Here is a 19,703-nt window from a genome sequence, read left to right as displayed (position 1 = left end):
ACCCATAAAGTGGTCCATGGAGGGGCCCATAGAGGGGTCAATGAAGGGGCCAATAGAGGGGTCCATGGAGGGGCCAATAGAGGGGTCAATGGAGGGGCCATGGAGGGGCCCATTAAGTGGTCCATAGAGGGGCCTATATTGGGGGGCCCAGCCTCGAGCAAATTTCATTTATCTTTTCCTCTTAAAGCACCAGTTCCAGGAATGGTGTCCCTGATCTGCTGTCCTGTGTCTCATCTTCAGAGGATCGCAGCCATGCAGGCTGGCCCTCAGCATGATGCTGCCATCTCAGCGCTTCACTCTAAAAACTGTTCAGGATGAAAAGCAGATTTCCTCAGTTTTACTCTCCTTAGGAGTATATCACACACCAGTGACCTCATTAAGACCTTAAACTCAGTGGGTTAGAGGCGTTAAACCTGATGGCGGTCCGGTTCCAGGGGTGTGAATACTTCCACTCAGAGCCGCAGGTTGACCGACTTTCAGCTGATAATGGATGCTGCAGATTCTGGGATTTGTTGGTGGATTTAAGCCAATACTAAAATCAAATTTATTTTTATGCCCTTTACTCTAAAAAGGTTTAGACAACAATGTTGATGTTATAAACCGACGTCTTTAATTCTGTTTCCACATGTGAAGCAAACGAGGAATTTCTCAGTAAAGAGAAAACAAAAATTCATAGCAGCCAAGAAAACATCTTAAAGTTTGGAACTGAGGAGGGAAACAGACAGACTGGAGTTAAACCAAAGCAGAGAGCAGATAAATAAAGGCATCCTCATTCTCCAGGGTTAAGACATTGGGACATTTAAAGTCTTTTAAAAAAACCTACATCCAAAAATTAAAACATGTTGAAAGCATGTGATGCGCTGCAGAAAACCAACATAAAAAGCCACATTTAAAACAAAGATTTGTTCACGTAGGTCAGAGGTGGGCCGACGGCGTCTCTCTGCGCCTCGTGCACGGCAGTCTGGGAGCTTTTCTCCAGCTGGACCAGCTTCCAGGTCCGTCTGCTTGCTGGACGGGGGCCTCATGGTTGGTTGATCTGGCCCATGAACAGGACGGCGCCTGGAAACAGAAACCATGAGGTCATCGCTTCACTGCTGGAGTCCCGCCTCATGCAGCCGAAGCTGATCTTACCTGTTGGGTTGTGTCTTATGAGGAACAGGAAGGGTCTGTCCACCGTGACCCAGGGGGGGGAGGACCGAGCCATCAGGATGGCAGCTAAACAACACAGCAGGTTAGAGCGAGAGGGCGGGGTCAGACGGCGCCATCTTTAATCCAGAACCATACTTACTGGTGGCTGCTGCTGCCATGGTTCCCTCTTCATTCACCACCACTTTGGATTTCTGCAGAGCCTTGGACACAAAGAGCGGCTCGCTGCCTGAGGGAACAGCAGCAGAAAGGACTTCCTGTCAGCCAGCGATTGGACGATCTACCTTCAAACTAAGACATGACTGTTTTACGTCACATGGTGGCAGTAGAGCTCTGAGGCGGCTGCAGCGTCCTCCTCAGGCTTTAACATCCTAAACAAACCTCCTGCAGCCGCGTTCGCTCTGCGTGTGATGATGCTTTCACTCACTGAGGTGCATGAAGTCGGCTGCATCCTGACTGAACGCTTCTGTGATTCCCAGCGCCATCAGCGGACCCTTCAGGTCCACCTCTGCATCTGCAGAGAACCTGCAAACAGAGCCAGAACCTCTAGTTAGCCTTCCTGTCTCTCCAAGCCGCGGCCCGAGGCGTGCATCTCTGTTCAGACTGACTTGGGGAGGAGCAGGCGGACTTTCCTCATGTGCATGAGCTTGGTCCAGCTCTGAATGGTGGCCGTGCTGATGTGTGGAATGACACTGGACAGAGACACGTCCTCGTCAGCAGGGACAACAATCAGCATGCTGATGGAGTTTCCGTGGTACGGCAGCTCGATCACCCGGTACCTGAGCCCCTGTGGCGTGCTGGCCATGCCTGGCAGGAAAACGGGTCAGAAGACATTTAACAGACGGTTTAATGGAATAACGAAGCAGAGAACATCTCTACAACCATCACTTTACAGACAGAAGGTCTGAGGAATCGCCTGAGGAGCAGCAACCTGGAGAGACATCTGCTGTCCTTCCCTGCGCTCCATGGAGCGCCCAGAAAAACATTCAGAAGAAATGAACAAGCATCGATTTCCAAAGAAAAAAAACAAAAACAGCAGGACTAGATAAAGAGCAGGAGGACAGGAGGACACATTTCTGCTCCTGGAGGAGGTAGAACATGCTGGACCAACCAGACGCCAGGACCGAGTCTGAGGCGCTGATCTTCAACAGGTTGGAGTTTTCAAAGCTTCACAGCAGGTCCTTATGTTGGGCCCTGACAGGCCTGGAGCCGTCAGGGCCCAGGTAGTGTGATTCTGCAACGCGCCGACTGTGACCCGCCCCCCTGCTCCATAACAGCTTTAAATATAGCTGCTGCATCATTCACAGCAGGATGAAAACATCCTGTCGACAGACGTGTGACTCTTTAGGACTCGGACCAGCAAAGAGGCCGAATCAGAAACCGTTAGGAGCCAAAATTTGGCTGTAATGTCCAGTGTTACCAAAAATAAAAACTATTTTAAAAAAGCTGTTTAACTGAGAGGCGAGAAAAACACAATGAATCCAGGATGAGTTCAAAGACTGAGATCTTTTACAGCAGAATTCCTCAGTTCTGGTCCTGAAGGACCTGGAGAACCTGGAGGTCCTGAAGGACCTGGAGGTCCTGAAGGACCTGGAGAACCTGGAGGTCCTGAAGGACCTGGAGAACCTGGAGGTCCCGAAGGGCCTGGAGAACCTGGAGGTCCCGAAGGGCCTGGAGAACCTGGAGGTCCCGAAGGGCCTGGAGAACCTGGAGGTCCTGAAGGGCCTGGAGAACCTGGAGGTCCTGAAGGGCCTGGAGAACCTGGAGGTCCCGAAGGGCCTGGAGAACCTGGAGGTCCTGAAGGGCCTGGAGAACCTGGAGGTCCTGAAGCACCTGGAGAACCTGGAGGTCCTGAAGCACCTGGAGAACCTGGAGGTCCTGAAGCACCTGGAGAACCTGGAGGGCCAGTGTCTTACATACATGTCTCTGCTTCTGCATCCAATGACCTCCTCAGTCTGCTGTCAGGTTCTCCAGAGTCCTCCTTAGTATCCAAGTACTCAGGTGTGTTGAAGCAGAGGCGCGTCTAAAAGGTGCAGGTTACTGGACCACCAGGACCTTCAGGACCACCAGGACCTTCAGGACCACCAGGACCAGAAGCCTGTTTCACAGCAAACACTTTGGACGGATAAAGCATCTGTCTCAGAACAGGTCCCAGTGAAGTCTGCCTGCTTGTGAGCACGCTCAGACAGAACAGGACTCACCCAGGTTAAAGATGGACAGCTGGGACATCATTGGGACTTTGGACACGTCTCCGTCTCCAGCCGTGAACGGCCTCATCTTGGTGTTATTGGGCTCAAAGCAGGACTTCCATAAACCCTTGAAGTAGATGGAGTTGAGCACTACCAGACGGGTCAGCGGCGAGTCCAGCATGTCTGCTTTCATCAAGCTGGTGATGTGACCTGCAGAAATAAACAGACTAGAGGGAAGCTGGAAGAAAAGCACACAGAAAGGAAGTAAAACTGCAGACTCATGCCTCAGAACACTCAGCAGAACCACCGCATCATGAATAACGGAGCAGATACCTGAACAGGAAGCATCTGAGGAAGCGGGGCTACGCAGCACAGCATCATGACAGAAACTCAACTTCAGAACGATGTGGGAGGAGCCAAGATTAGCTCCTTGTTCAACGGGAAAAAAAGGTTGAAGCAACTGCACTCCATGTTTTATACGAATGAATTCTCTTCAGTATAAAGTGACCCCCTTCTCAGAAAGTATTCACACGCTGCACCTCCCTCTCTGAAGTAAGTCTTCACACCCATCGTAGGAATTTATTTTCTGTGAAGATTGACATCCTTCATCATGATCGGGTTTATGTTAACAAGGCATCTGCCCACTTCCTGTCCTTGTGCTTAAAGGGCCCTAATTTTATTATGGTGACTCACAGCACTAGTTCTTCTACACTAAGGTGACCTTCACACGGCAGGTCTAGCTGCTCAGTCTGACATTTTATTGGGCTGTTAAACAATAATATGACCACATCACAGGATGAAGAAAAACTGGATGAAGCCGTGACTGTAAAGTCTGAGGCCCTGGAGTAACGCCCGCATGCCATGGTGTAACACTAATGTCGTATTGCAACGACCTAAAGCCATGGTGTAACATCCTATCCTCGCATTGGAATGACCTGAGGACATGGTGTAACATCCTAAAGTCGTATTGTAACAGCCTGAGGCCTTGGTGTAACACCCCAACATCGTATTGTAACAGCCTGAGGCCATGGTTCAACACCCCAACGTCGTATTGTAACAGCCTGAGGCCATGGTGTAACACCTCAATATCGTATTGTAACAGCCTGAGGCCATGGTGCAACACCCTGACGTCGTATTGTAACAGCCTGAGGCCATGGTGTAACACCTCAATGTCGTATTGTAACAGCCTGAGGCCATGGTGCAACACCCTGACGTCGTATTGTAACAGCCTGAGGCCTTGGTGTAACACCCTGACGTCGTATTGCAACGACCTAAAGCCATGGTGTAACATCCTATCCTCGCATTGGAATGACCTGAGGACATGGTGTAACATCCTAAGGTCGTATTGTAACAGCCTGAGGCCTTGGTGTAACACCCCGACGTCGTATGGTAACAGCCTGAGGCAATGGTTCAACACCCCAACGTCGTATTGTAACAGCCTGAGGCCATGGTGTAACACCCCGACGTCGTATTGTAACAGCCTGAGGCCATGGTGTAACACCCCGACGTTGTATTGTAACAGCCTGAGGCCTTGGTGTAACACCTCAACGTCGTATTGTAACAGCCTGAGGCCTTGGTGTAACACCTCAACGTCGTATTGTAACAGCCTGAGGCCTTGGTGTAACACCCCAATGTCATATTGTAACAGCCCGAGGCCTTGGTGTAACACCTCAACGTAGTATTGTAACAGCCCGAGGCCTTGGTGTAACACCTCAATGTCGTATTGTAACAGCCTGAGGCCATGGTGCAACACCCTGACGTCGTATTGTAACAGCCTGAGGCCTTGGTGTAACACCCCGACGTCGTATTGTAACAGCCTGAGGCCATGGTGTAACACCCCAACGTCGTATTATAACAGCCCGAGGCCTTGGTGTAACACCCCAATGTCGTATTGTAACAGCCTGAGGCCATGGTGCAACACCCTCACGTCGTATTGTAACAGCCTGAGGCCTTGGTGTAACACCCCGACATTGTATTGTAACAGCCTGAGGCCATGGTGTAACATACTATGGTCATATTGTAACAGCCTGAGGCCATGGTGTAACACCTCAACGTCGCATTGTAACAGCCTGAGGCCATGGTGTAACACCCTGACATCTTATTGTAACAGCCTGAGGCCATGGTGCAACACCCTGACATCGTATTGTAACAGCCTGAGGCCTTGGTGTAACACCCCGACATCGTATTGTAACAGCCTGAGTCGATGGTGTAACATACTAAGGTCATATTGTAACAGCCCGAGGCCTATGTGTAACACCTCAACGTCGTATTGTAACAGCCTGAGGCCTTGATGTAACACCTCAATGTCGTATTGTAACAGCCCGAGGCCTTGGTGTAACACCTCAATGTCGTATTGTAACAGTCTGAGGCCGTGGTGTAGCATCCTATGGTCGTATTGTAACAGTCTGAGGCCGTGGTGTAACATACTAAGGTCGTATTGTAACTGTCTGAAGCCATTGTGTAGCATCCTATGGTCGTATTGTAACAGTCTGAGGCCGTGGTGTAACATCCTATGGTCGTATTGTAACAGTCTGAGGCCATAGTGTAACATACTAAGGTCGTATTGTAACAGCCTGAAGCCATTGTGTAACATCCTATGGTCGTATTGTAACAGTCTGAGGCCATGGTGTAACATACTATGGTCGTATTGTAACAGTCTGAGGCCATTGTGTAACATCCTATGGTCGTATTGTAACAGTCTGAGGCCGTTGTGTAACATCCTATGGTTGTATTGTAACAGTCTGAGGCCGTGGTGTAACATCCTATGGTCGTATTGTAACAGTCTGAGGCCGTGGTGTAACATCCTATGGTCGTATTGTAACAGTCTGAGGCCGTGGTGTAACATCCTATGGTCGTATTGTAACAGTCTGAGGCCGTGGTGTAACATACTAAGGTCGTATTGTAACAGTCTGAGGCCATGGTGTAACATACTAAGGTCGTATTGTAACAGTCTGAGGCCATTGTGTAACATCCTATGGTCGTATTGAAACAGTCTGAGGCCATGGTGTTACATACTAAGGTCGTATTGTAACAGTCTGAGGCCGTGGTGTAACATCCTACGGTCGTATTGTAACAGTCTGAGGCTGTGGTGTAACACCCTGACATCTTATTGTAACAGCCTGAGGCCATGGTGCAACACCCTGACGTCGTATTGTAACAGCCTGAGGCCATGGTGTAACACCTCAATGTCGTATTGTAACAGCCTGAGGCCATGGTGCAACACCCTGACGTCGTATTGTAACAGCCTGAGGCCTTGGTGTAACACCCTGACGTCGTATTGCAACGACCTAAAGCCATGGTGTAACATCCTATCCTCGCATTGGAATGACCTGAGGACATGGTGTAACATCCTAAGGTCGTATTGTAACAGCCTGAGGCCTTGGTGTAACACCCCGACGTCGTATGGTAACAGCCTGAGGCAATGGTTCAACACCCCAATGTCGTATTGTAACAGCCTGAGGCCATGGTGTAACACCCCGACGTCGTATTGTAACAGCCTGAGGCCATGGTGTAACACCCCGACGTTGTATTGTAACAGCCTGAGGCCTTGGTGTAACACCTCAACGTCGTATTGTAACAGCCTGAGGCCTTGGTGTAACACCTCAACGTCGTATTGTAACAGCCTGAGGCCTTGGTGTAACACCCCAATGTAGCATTGTAACAGCCAGAGGCCTTGGTGTAACACCCCAATGTCATATTGTAACAGCCCGAGGCCTTGGTGTAACACCTCAACGTAGTATTGTAACAGCCCGAGGCCTTGGTGTAACACCTCAATGTCGTATTGTAACAGCCTGAGGCCATGGTGCAACACCCTGACGTCGTATTGTAACAGCCTGAGGCCTTGGTGTAACACCCCGACGTCGTATTGTAACAGCCTGAGGCCATGGTGTAACACCCCAACGTCGTATTATAACAGCCCGAGGCCTTGGTGTAACACCCCAATGTCGTATTGTAACAGCCTGAGGCCATGGTGCAACACCCTCACGTCGTATTGTAACAGCCTGAGGCCTTGGTGTAACACCCCGACATTGTATTGTAACAGCCTGAGGCCATGGTGTAACATACTATGGTCATATTGTAACAGCCTGAGGCCATGGTGTAACACCTCAACGTCGCATTGTAACAGCCTGAGGCCATGGTGTAACACCCTGACATCTTATTGTAACAGCCTGAGGCCATGGTGCAACACCCTGACATCGTATTGTAACAGCCTGAGGCCTTGGTGTAACACCCCGACATCGTATTGTAACAGCCTGAGTCGATGGTGTAACATACTAAGGTCATATTGTAACAGCCCGAGGCCTATGTGTAACACCTCAACGTCGTATTGTAACAGCCTGAGGCCTTGATGTAACACCTCAATGTCGTATTGTAACAGCCCGAGGCCTTGGTGTAACACCTCAATGTCGTATTGTAACAGTCTGAGGCCGTGGTGTAGCATCCTATGGTCGTATTGTAACAGTCTGAGGCCGTGGTGTAACATACTAAGGTCGTATTGTAACAGTCTGAAGCCATTGTGTAGCATCCTATGGTCGTATTGTAACAGTCTGAGGCCGTGGTGTAACATCCTATGGTCGTATTGTAACAGTCTGAGGCCATAGTGTAACATACTAAGGTCGTATTGTAACAGCCTGAAGCCATTGTGTAACATCCTATGGTCGTATTGTAACAGTCTGAGGCCATGGTGTAACATACTATGGTCGTATTGTAACAGTCTGAGGCCATTGTGTAACATCCTATGGTCGTATTGTAACAGTCTGAGGCCGTTGTGTAACATCCTATGGTCGTATTGTAACAGTCTGAGGCCGTGGTGTAACATCCTATGGTCGTATTGTAACAGTCTGAGGCCGTGGTGTAACATCCTATGGTCGTATTGTAAAAGTCTGAGGCCGTGGTGTAACATCCTATGGTCGTATTGTAACAGTCTGAGGCCGTGGTGTAACATACTAAGGTCGTATTGTAACAGTCTGAGGCCATTGTGTAACATCCTATGGTCGTATTGAAACAGTCTGAGGCCGTGGTGTAACATCCTATGGTCGTATTGAAACAGTCTGAGGCCATGGTGTAACATACTAAGGTCGTATTGTAACAGTCTGAGGCCATTGTGTAACATCCTATGGTCGTATTGAAACAGTCTGAGGCCATGGTGTTACATACTAAGGTCGTATTGTAACAGTCTGAGGCCGTGGTGTAACATCCTACGGTCGTATTGTAACAGTCTGAGGCTGTGGTGTAACACCCTGACATCTTATTGTAAGAGCCTGAGGCCATGGTGCAACACCCTGACGTCGTATTGTAACAGCCTGAGGCCTTGGTGTAACACCCCGACATCGTATTGTAACAGCCTGAGTCGATGGTGTAACATACTATGGTCATATTGTAACAGCCCGAGGCCTATGTTTAACAACTCAACGTCGTATTGTAACAGTCTGAGGCCATGGTGTAACATCCTATGGTCGTATTGTAACAGTCTGAGGCCGTGGTGTAACATCCTATGGTCGTATTGTAACAGTCTGAGGCCATGGTGTAACATACTAAGGTCGTATTGTAACAGTCTGAGGCCATGGTGTAACATACTAAGGTCGTATTGTAACAGTCTAAGGCCGTGGTGTAACATCCTACGGTCGTATTGTAACAGTCTGAGGCTGTGGTGTAACACCCTGACATCTTATTGTAACAGCCTGAGGCCATGGTGCAACACCCGGACGTTGTATTGAAACAGCCTGAGGCCTTGGTGTAACACCCCGACATTGTATTGTAACAGCCTGAGGCCATGGTGTAACACCTCAATGTCGTATTGTAACAGTCTGAGGCCGTGGTGTAACATCCTATGGTCGTATTGTAACAGTCTGAGGCCATGGTGTAACATACTATGGTCATATTGTAACAGCCTGAGGCCATGGTGTAACACCTCAACGTCGCATTGTAACAGCCTGAGGCCATGGTGTAACACCCTGACATCTTATTGTAACAGCCTGAGGCCTTGGTGTAACACCCTGACGTCGTATTGTAACAGCCTGAGTCGATGGTGTAACATACTAAGGTCATATTGTAACAGCCCGAGGCCTATGTGTAACACCTCAACGTCGTATTGTAACAGCCTGAGGCCTTGATGTAACACCTCAATGTCGTATTGTAACAGCCCGAGGCCTTGGTGTAACACCTCAATGTCGTATTGTAACAGTCTGAGGCCGTGGTGTAACATCCTATGGTCGTATTGTAACAGTCTGAGGCTGTGGTGTAACATACTAAGGTCGTATTGTAACAGCCTGAGGCCATTGTGTAACATCTTATGGTCGTATTGTAACAGTCTGAGGCCTTGATGTAACACCTCAATGTCGTATTGTAACAGCCCGAGGCCTTGGTGTAACACCTCAATGTCGTATTGTAACAGCCTGAGGCCATGGTGTAACACCTCAACGTCGCATTGTAACAGCCTGAGGCCATGGTGTAACACCCTGACATCTTATTGTAACAGCCTGAGGCCTTGGTGTAACACCCTGACGTCGTATTGTAACAGCCTGAGTCGATGGTGTAACATACTAAGGTCATATTGTAACAGCCCGAGGCCTATGTGTAACACCTCAACGTCGTATTGTAACAGCCTGAGGCCTTGATGTAACACCTCAATGTCGTATTGTAACAGCCCGAGGCCTTGGTGTAACACCTCAATGTCGTATTGTAACAGTCTGAGGCCGTGGTGTAACATCCTATGGTCGTATTGTAACAGTCTGAGGCTGTGGTGTAACATACTAAGGTCGTATTGTAACAGCCTGAGGCCATTGTGTAACATCTTATGGTCGTATTGTAACAGTCTGAGGCCTTGATGTAACACCTCAATGTCGTATTGTAACAGCCCGAGGCCTTGGTGTAACACCTCAATGTCGTATTGTAACAGTCTGAGGCCGTGGTGTAACACCTCAATGTCGTATTGTAACAGCCCGAGGCCTTGGTGTAACACCTCAATGTCGTATTGTAACAGTCTGAGGCCGTGGTGTAACATCCTATGGTCGTATTGTAACAGTCTGAGGCCGTGGTGTAACATACTAAGGTCGTATTGTAACAGCCTGAGGCCATTGTGTAACATCCTATGGTCGTATTGTAACAGTCTGAGGCCGTGGTGTAACATACTAAGGTCGTATTGTAACAGCCTGAGGCCATTGTGTAACATCTTATGGTCGTATTGTAACAGTCTGAGGCCGTGGTGTAACATATTAAGGTCGTATTGTAACAGTCTGAAGCCATGGTGTAACATACTACGGTCGTATTGTAACAGTCTGAGGCCATTGTGTAACATCTTATGGTCGTATTGTAACAGTCTGAGGCCGTGGTGTAACATATTAAGGTCGTATTGTAACAGTCTGAAGCCATGGTGTAACATATTACGGTCGTATTGTAACAGCCTGAGGCCATTGTGTAACATCTTATGGTCGTATTGTAACAGTCTGAGGCCGTGGTGTAACATATTAAGGTCGTATTGTAACAGTCTGAAGCCATGGTGTAACATACTACGGTCGTATTGTAACAGTCTGAGGCCATTGTGTAACATACTAAGGTCGTATTGTAACAGTCTGAGGCCATGGTGTAACATCCTTACCATGTGGCATAGTGAGCCCAGACCTCACATAGTTCAGGCCCAAGCCATGGGTGGAAATCACACCAGAAATATTCTGGTGCTTCAAAGCGGCCAAATCTGGACTTTGACGAACCAAAGACAAAGTTCCCACAGGCGTGAACAAACTGAGCACTATCCATACCTTTGGTCTTATTGCTGATCCAAGCATTGATGTTGTCCGCCGCTGCGCTGGGGCTGCTGAAGTCTAGGCTCCTACTCTCACACTGAAAGTTGGCTTTATTGGTGGCCACAAAGGTCTGGTCCATTGGGAAACCCTTCTGGCTAAACATGGCATTGGCAATCAGCACAAGATCTTGGTTGGACTTGGTAGTCAGGTTTTTGTGCAGCTTCCTCAGCATCTTATAAGGTCCTGTGCAGAACACAATCTTTAATTAATGTTGAAAGCACTAATATCAGATCATTAAGGTACATCTGCCAGCATCCTCATTACCGTTTCTCTTGTAACGCAGAGAGCTAACGATCTGCTTCCTGGTTTCCCCATGGGCTCCAGGTAGCAGCATGCCCAAGATGGAAGCCACGCCATGGGGTGAGAGCACCACATTTTCCAGAGGCTTGGAACGGACCATCTGCTGAAACACCTGTATCCCCAGATCAGAGCCCCGCTCGCCATATGTGGGAGCTGCTGACAGCACTACCTTACAGGCACAGAGGGCCCCCAGCGCATACAGACCGAGTAAGATTTGTTTCATTTTGGTACCTGTAGAACCTAGAAAGAGAGAAATGATGAACATTGGATGAGCTTCTTCGCTCCTCCTTAGAAAACACACCTGTAAGGAAACATGAATCTACCACAGCCCTCAGAGTCGCATCCATGACCACTCAGAACCTTAAAAGTCCTACCCTAAACAGACTGACCATGACACAGCATTTCCTCCCCAATACCGACGAGGTTTAAGCATCAACCATCATTTTAGTTCCTAATATTGTTGAATGTTATAAAAGTCTTGTTCCAAACACAGAATGAACCACTGGGTCATGGAAACTGCCTGAAGCATTGCTTCTATCAGCTAGCTGATATCAGAGGTTTTACATATAGCCCAATAAGCTCCAATATTACGATTAATATTCTCATCAGATTAGGAAAGCAGATTGTCGAGTACCAGATGATCCCACAAGCCGTGCTGTCGTGGGTTTATTTGCCTCAGTAGGGTCTGCAGGGCATACATGCGGGTCAGATAAAGAGCCGTTCAAAATCTTTTTGATGACTTAAAAAGGCCAAATAATATCATTCAAAGGTAGAACCAGGAACCCCCCACCCCCTGTTCACGTCCACTAACTAGCCCGTTCACGTCCACTACCTAGCCCGTTCACGTCCATTAGCTAGCCTGTTTAGATCAACTAGCTAGCCTGTTCACATCCATTAGCTAGCCTGTTTAGATCCACTAGCTAGCCGGTTCACGTCCACTACCTAGCCCATTCACGTCCAATAGCTAGCCTGTTTAGATCCACTAGCTAGCCCGTTCACGTCCAATAGCTAGCCTGTTTAGATCCACTAGCTAGCCCGTTCACGTCCAATACCTAGCCTGTTTAGATCCACTAGCTAGCCCATTCACGTCCAATAGCTAGCCTGTTTAGATCCACTAGCTAGCCCGTTCACGTCCACTACCTAGCCCATTCACGTCCACTAGCTAGCCCATTCACGTCCACTAGCTAGCCCATTCACGTCCACTAGCTAGCCTGTTTAGATCCACTAGCTAGCCTGGTCACATCCATTAGCTAGCCTGTTTAGATCCACTAGCTAGCCCGTTCACGTCCACTAGCTAGCCTGTTTAGATCCACTAGCTAGCCCGTTCACGTCCACTAGCTAGCCCGTTCACGTCCACTAGCTAGCCCGTTCACGTCCACTAGCTAGCCCATTCACGTCCACTAGCTAGCCCGTTCACGTCCACTACCTAGCCCATTCGAGTCCACTAGCTAGCCTGTTTAGATCCACTAGCTAGACTGTTCACATCCATTAGCTAGACTGTTTAGATCCACTAGCTAGCCCGTTCACGTCCACTAGCTAGCCTGTTCACGTCCACTAGCTAGCCCGTTCACGTCCACTAGCTAGCCCGTTCACGTCCACTAGCTAGCCTGTTCACGTCCACTAGCTAGCCTGTTTAGATCCACTAGCTAGCCCGTTCACGTCCACTAGCTAGCCTGTTTAGATCCACTAGCTAGCCCGTTCACGTCCACTACCTAGCCCATTCACGTCCACTACCTAGCCCGTTCACGTCCACTAGCTAGCCCGTTCACGTCCACTAGCTAGCCTGTTTAGATCCAATAGCTAGCCTGTTTAGATCCAATAGCTAGCCTGTTTAGATCCAATAGCTAACCTGTTCACATCCAATAGCTAGCCTGTTTAGATCCACTAGCTAGCCTGTTCACATCCACTAGCTAGCCTGTTCACATCCACTAGCTAGCCTGTTTAGATTCACTAGCTAGCCTGTTTAGATCCACTAGCTAGCCCGTTCACGTCCACTACCTAGCCCATTCACGTCCACTACCTAGCCCGTTCACGTCCACTAGCTAGCCCGTTCACGTCCACTAGCTAGCCTGTTTAGATCCAATAGCTAGCCTGTTTAGATCCAATAGCTAGCCTGTTTAGATCCAATAGCTAACCTGTTCACATCCAATAGCTAGCCTGTTTAGATCCACTAGCTAGCCTGTTCACATCCACTAGCTAGCCTGTTCACATCCACTAGCTAGCCTGTTTAGATTCACTAGCTAGCCTGTTTAGATCCACTAGCTAGCCTGTTCACATCCACTAGCTAGCCTGTTCACATCCACTAGCTAGCCTGTTCACATCCACTAGCTAGCCTGTTCACGTCCAATAGCTAGCCTGTTTAGATCCACTAGCTAGCCTGTTCACGTCCACTACCTAGCCCATTCACGTCCACTAGCTAGCCCATTCACGTCCACTAGCTAGCCCATTCACGTCCACTAGCTAGCCCATTCACGTCCACTAGCTAGCCCATTCACGTCCACTAGCTAGCCCATTCACGTCCACTAGCTAGCCCATTCACGTCCACTAGCTAGCCTGTTCACATCCAATAGCTAGCCCGTTCACATCCAATAGCTAGCCTGTTTAGATCCACTAGCTAGCCCGTTCACGTCCAATAGCTAGCCTGTTTAGATCCACTAGCTAGCCCGTTTATGTCCACTAGCTAGCCCATTCACATCCACTAGCTAGCCCGTTCACATCCACTAGCTAGCCCGTTCACATCCACTAGCTAGCCCGTTCACATCCACTAGCTAGCCTGTTCACATCCAATAGCTAGCCCGTTCACATCCAATACCTAGCCTGTTCACATCCAATAGCTAGCCCGTTCACGTCCAATAGCTAGCCTGTTTAGATCCACTAGCTAGCCCATTCATGTCCACTAGCTAGCCCGTTCACATCCACTAGCTAGCCCGTTTAGATCCACTAGCTAGCCCATTCATGTCCACTAGCTAGCCCGTTCACATCCACTAGCTAGCCCGTTTAGATCCACTAGCTAGCCTGTTCACGTCCACTAGCTAGCCTGTTCACATCCAATAGCTAGCCCGTTCACATCCAATAGCTAGCTCGTTTAGATCCACTAGCTAGCCCGTTCATGTCCACTAGCTAGCCCGTTCACGTCCACTAGCTAGCCCGTTCACGTCCACTAGCTAGCTCGTTTAGATCCACTAGCTAGCCTGTTCACGTCCACTAGCTAGCCTGTTCATGTCCACTAGCTAGCCTGTTCACGTCTACTAGCTAGCCTGTTCACGTCTACTAGCTGCTGCCTGTAGAGGAGCTTTTTATTCAGCCCCCATTTAGAAAAAGGAAACCCACTCCCACAGTGACATCAGTTAACCGCTGCAAATAGATGCAACTCCTCACTGGGAGAAGGAGGAGGCGATAGGAGGAGGGACAAGGGTCAGCTCACCGCTCCTCTGGCATATTGTGCAAACCACTACCTATGGAGGGTAAGCAAGTTAACCAGTATCATGTTTTTGGATTTTGGGAGGAAGCTGGAGTACCCAGAGAGAACCCACGCATGCCCAGGGAGAACATGGAAACTCCATGCAGAAAGACCCCGGGCCGGGAATCAACCTCAGAACCTTCTTGCTGCAAGGCAGCAGTGCTACCTACTGAGCAGCCTGTGAAGAAGTAATCCTGAGGGATAAATAAAGCTGAGTCTAAATAGAATCCCTGCTCTTCCAGCAGTTACGGTAAATTATTTCATTTTAAATGCTGAAGCAGAAACACTTTTGGACATGTTGGCATTTTCAGATGCGAAAAAAGAAAATCGTTTATCAATAATTTTCTGCAGGAATTAAGAAACGGCGGCTGATCTAGAAAAATGATTCCCTTTAACTTTAATCCGAAAAACATCTGAAGGAGAAACACAACCAGTTAAACTTTAAACGGTGGTGACTGGAAAAATCCCAGTTTGCCTGAGATGAAGGTTAGAAGATCTGGATCAGAGAACCTGGAGCAGTTCCTGCTGAGGGCCCCAGAACAGCTGAGAGCGGCCCTGCTCCTCCGCAGTTGTTAAACTACATTAAAAGGACCATCAGCGCTGATCAGACCTGACTAATCATTCCATGGAGCAGGAGCTGAGGCTGTAGCTCCTCCATGCTGCTCCCTGCATCACCTCCCCCTCTCCTCCTCTTACCTTCACTCCTATTGGACCTTCAGTTCCCCAGGAGAATCTAGAACCTTCAACCGGTTCGGTTCCGACTGCAGCCCGCTGAGAAGAGCAGCTTTAAGGAATCACTGCTTAGCTGATCTGAGCTCTGCTGCGATCACAGCAGCATTTAATGGACCGAGCTCCGCCTACTGGTCAAACTACCGAACAGCACCAACTGGCAGCACAACTTCCGCTAGACTTTCAAAATAAAACCACCATTATTGTTCCTAAGAAAATAAAATAAATTCACTTGGGATGGCGAACAAGAAAGATGAAATAAAGCGGAAACACTAGTGGGGAAGTTAAATTCTATTCAGTTTATTTCTATAGCGCCAATTCACATCATGTCATCTCAGGTCACTTTATAGATCCAGATCAAACAGATCATCCAGTCAGATTGATTCAAAGTTTTCTATCTAAGGAAAACCAGCTGATTGCATCGACTCATTGACTCTTCAGCAATCCCTCACACTAAGCATGCTTGTAGCGACAGTGGAGAGGAAAAACTCCCTTTGAACAGGAAGAAACCTCCAGCAGAACCAGGCTCAGTGTGAGCGGCCATCTGCTGAGGCCCACTGGGGTTCAAGGAGACAGAAGCAGACATAGAAAAAGAAGCATAGATACAAAAGGCAACTGTCAACCAGCTCCACAGGCGGCCCCGTCCAGGAAACACACAGCCAGGCAGACGAGCTCCGAGCCAGCTCCCATGTCAGAGGATGAAGAGAGCACATCCAGTTAGTCACAGTCAGAGAAACAGGACTACACTGGAAACAGGCCAAGCTCCAACATCTAGAAACAAAGGTGTTGATGGCAGCAGCACAGCTGATATTTCTCTCCAGGATGGAGTCACAGCCAAACAGGAACAGACCAGATGAAGCTACTATGAGAAAAAGCAGAGAGAGCATAACGTTAGAGATTTAACCAACAGATTCTGCAGAGTGAGAGAATAGAGATAGAATGAAGCAGAAGGATGAAAAAGGGGTGCCTATGTCCTCCAGCAGTCTAAGCCTATATCAGCATAACCAGAGAGATAGCTCAGGATAACCTGAACGGAAACTTTTAGGCCTACCCTTACTGTAAAAGTAGACAGGGTGTCTGCCTCATGGACTAAAACTGGTCGTTGGTTCCACAGGAGAGGAGCCTGATAACTAAAAGATCTGCCTCCAATTCTATTTTTAGAAATTACTCACAGAGCAAAGCGCTCTGTTAGAAACATAAGCAACAATCTGATCTCTGATATCAGATGGAGCTTGGCCATTTAAGGTTCTATATGTGAGAAGGAGGATTTTAAATTCTATTCTGGATTTAACAGGAAGCCAATGAAGAGAAGCCAGAATAGGAGAGATATGATCTCTCTTTTTAATTTTCTTCAGAAATCTGGCTGCAGTATCTTGGATCAGCTGAAGGCTTTTAACTACAGTTTGTGGACTTCCTGATAGTAAAGAATTACAATAGTCCAGTAAACAGTAACACTTGTGTGGACTAGTTTCTCAGCATCACCCTTGGACAGGATATTTCTAATTTTTGCAATGTTCCTCAGATGAAAGAAGGAAATTCTAGAAACCTCTTTGATACGGGATTTAAATGACAGGTCCTGATCAAAAACAACACCAAGATTTTTTACTTTATTATCTAAAAATCAGTTTAATCCCATCCAAATGAAGTGACTCAACAATCAGCTTCTTTTTCAAAGACTGGTCCAAAGACTATAACTTCTGTTTTATCTGCATTCAGAAGCAGAAAGTTAAGAGTCATCCAGGTTTTTCTGTCTTCAGACATGCCTGTAATCTATGTAATGGGTTAGCTTAATCTGGATTATAGACAGATATAGCTGGGTATCATCAGCATAACAGTGGAAATTAATCCCATGCTGTCTAATAACTCTACCGATTGGGAGCATGTATAAAGTAAAGAGAATTGGTCCTAGCACTGATCCCTGTGGTACTCCACAGGTAACCTTTGAGCATGAGGAAGATCTATCATTAACATGAACAAACTGAATTCGATCAGATAGATAAGATTTAAACCAGTCTAGAGCTGTTCCTTTAATTCCAACAAAATATTCAAGTCTTTCTAAAAGAATATTATGGTCAACTGTATCAAATGCAGCACTGAGATCCAACAGGACGAGCACAGATACAAGTCCATTATCTGAGGCCATGAGAATATCATTAGTGACTTTCACCAGAGCTGTTTCAGTGCTATGATGAGCTCTAAAGCCAGACTGAAACTCTTCAAAAAATTTGGAATAAGTGTTATGACATAACACAAGCTTTTTTTTTAAATCCAACTTTTAATTTACATGTTTAGTGTTATTGTACAGCTGCAACCCAATGAATTACAATAGACCAAAGAGTTAATTTAGTTTTTAACATTCAAGTTCAAAAAGTGAAATTATTGAAGAAACTTCACATAAAAAATGTTCCATAAAACCAAAAGATCTTTTATTTACGGTGAGATGTAACCTCCACCGTGGAGAAGATGGCTTCACGCACCGAGAGGTTAGGATTAGTTAAACAAGCCGGTGGATTAACCAAAATGATGATATGTGGGGTTTCAAAGGTTTTAGTTTTGGACCAGATGATTAAAACGGCTCAGTCTGATAGTTTGGCAAAGACTTTATCAAATAATCTAGTTTTTTTTTCTACTTTTTATGTTTTAAATAGGGCCGTTATTGAAGGTAAAGCTGTGTTCATACCAGACATAGACGTGTGAACGGCTCCGTTTGCAAAGAGGTAGAACACCTAGAACAGACATGAGTGGCAGGGTAATATTATCACCCTAACTGTAGTGCAGACCTGACCAGATTCATCACCCAACCAACAGGACAACGTTAGTCTGTGAATTTATCTGTTTGTGACTGAGATTCAGGGCTTCCTGTTCTCAGCAGGACTTCAGGATGTTCAGATACTGTGGAGCCAGAGCTCGGCTAACGGTTATAACCAGGAAGTAAAAACAAACATGAAGAAAAGATGAGAGACAAAGACAGAAAGAATGAATCAGTCCAAGATGATTGAATTCAAAAATACTTTATTGATCCTGAAGGAAAATCTAATGTTCAAACTCATCAGTTTTTCTCTCCATCCAGCTGCTGGAGATGTTGATGCTGTAAAAAGGAAAGATCTTCTTCAGAGGTCTGTCTACAGCTGACCTGGAGAACAGAGTCAGGAGGAGGAGATCAGACTCTATCGCCATACCGCTCCACTTGTTTCATGCATGTAAATTGCTTTATTATAATTATGCAGGGAGTTTTACAGTTTATATGAACACTGCAATGTAAATAGAGCAGAAAAACCGAAGGAAAAAAAAGAGAAAAGATGAAAGAAAGAGGAGATCGAAAGGAGAAAATAACAAAACATTTTCAGTCTGCTTCATCACCTGGAACAAGATGAAAAAAGAACAGCACAACCGAAAGACACGGAACGAGATATACAATAAAGCAACACCTTGAAACTATCGCTAAAGTTATATTATTAAAGCTACAGTGTGTAATAATTACAGGGATATACAGTCAGAAATGTAATATATTATACATAACTGTGTTATTTATCATCATCTACGAGCTCAGCCTCTTAACCTTAATATTTGCGTTGCCTTAGAATTCGTTATTTATAATTACATAGGAGCGGTCTCGCAGCCATGGAGGCAGACATCTTTGCGCTACGGCAGCGCAGAGCCAACAAACTAGCGATTGCGATATCGTCCATTACAATAACACGCTGCGTGATGATGCTGTTACTCTCCAGTATACTTATTCAGCAACGTCCCTGACGTTTCACAGGTAATGATTCAGTAATTTTCTGTAAAATAATTTTCTGGATATATACCTCGGTTACTTCTCTCCGGCTCCTTTGGAGATCTTCAAGCCTTTCCTCCTCTGCTCTAGTCACCCCGCTGGCACCCCTCCCTCGCCTGGCCCTGGCTGCACGCCCACGCCGGCCTCTCTGCCCTCTTCCTCGCCCTCTTCCTCGCCTTGTAACCCCCGTGCCACAAACAAGACTTGGACTCTGTAAACGGGGAATATATATTCTTCCAGCGAACACAATCTCGCTGTTAAACTAATGACTACAGTTACTTCGTCTGTTTATATCACCA

The 19,703-nt window shown here is 47.1% G+C and overlaps 2 protein-coding genes across 2 annotated transcripts; both read right to left on the bottom strand.

The window, feature by feature from the left end:
- Positions 1 to 708: 708 nt before the first annotated feature.
- On the bottom strand, positions 709 to 15,765 carry serpine2 (serpin peptidase inhibitor, clade E (nexin, plasminogen activator inhibitor type 1), member 2). Its single transcript, XM_038273123.1, has 9 exons — positions 15,594 to 15,765; positions 11,402 to 11,677; positions 11,093 to 11,320; positions 3,348 to 3,545; positions 1,755 to 1,953; positions 1,574 to 1,671; positions 1,289 to 1,375; positions 1,132 to 1,215; positions 709 to 1,059 (listed from the first exon to the last, which is right to left on the bottom strand). The coding sequence occupies exons 2-9, from the start codon at positions 11,658 to 11,660 to the stop codon at positions 1,022 to 1,024; spliced, it is 1,191 nt and encodes a 396-aa protein (XP_038129051.1). The 5' UTR covers positions 11,661 to 11,677; positions 15,594 to 15,765; the 3' UTR covers positions 709 to 1,021.
- LOC119775224 lies at positions 5,810 to 9,032 on the bottom strand. The gene is made up of 2 exons (XM_038273124.1): positions 8,786 to 9,032; positions 5,810 to 8,533 (listed from the first exon to the last, which is right to left on the bottom strand). The coding sequence occupies exons 1-2, from the start codon at positions 9,024 to 9,026 to the stop codon at positions 7,638 to 7,640; spliced, it is 1,137 nt and encodes a 378-aa protein (XP_038129052.1). The 5' UTR covers positions 9,027 to 9,032; the 3' UTR covers positions 5,810 to 7,637.
- Positions 15,766 to 19,703: the final 3,938 nt, after the last annotated feature.

This window comes from Cyprinodon tularosa, unplaced genomic scaffold (genome assembly GCF_016077235.1).
Source record: "Cyprinodon tularosa strain WSP-4 unplaced genomic scaffold, ASM1607723v1 ctg859, whole genome shotgun sequence".
NCBI classification, from domain to species: Eukaryota; Metazoa; Chordata; class Actinopteri; order Cyprinodontiformes; family Cyprinodontidae; genus Cyprinodon; species Cyprinodon tularosa.
Note: the sequence above shows the minus strand (reverse complement) of the source record. Positions and strands in the feature narration are given on the sequence as shown.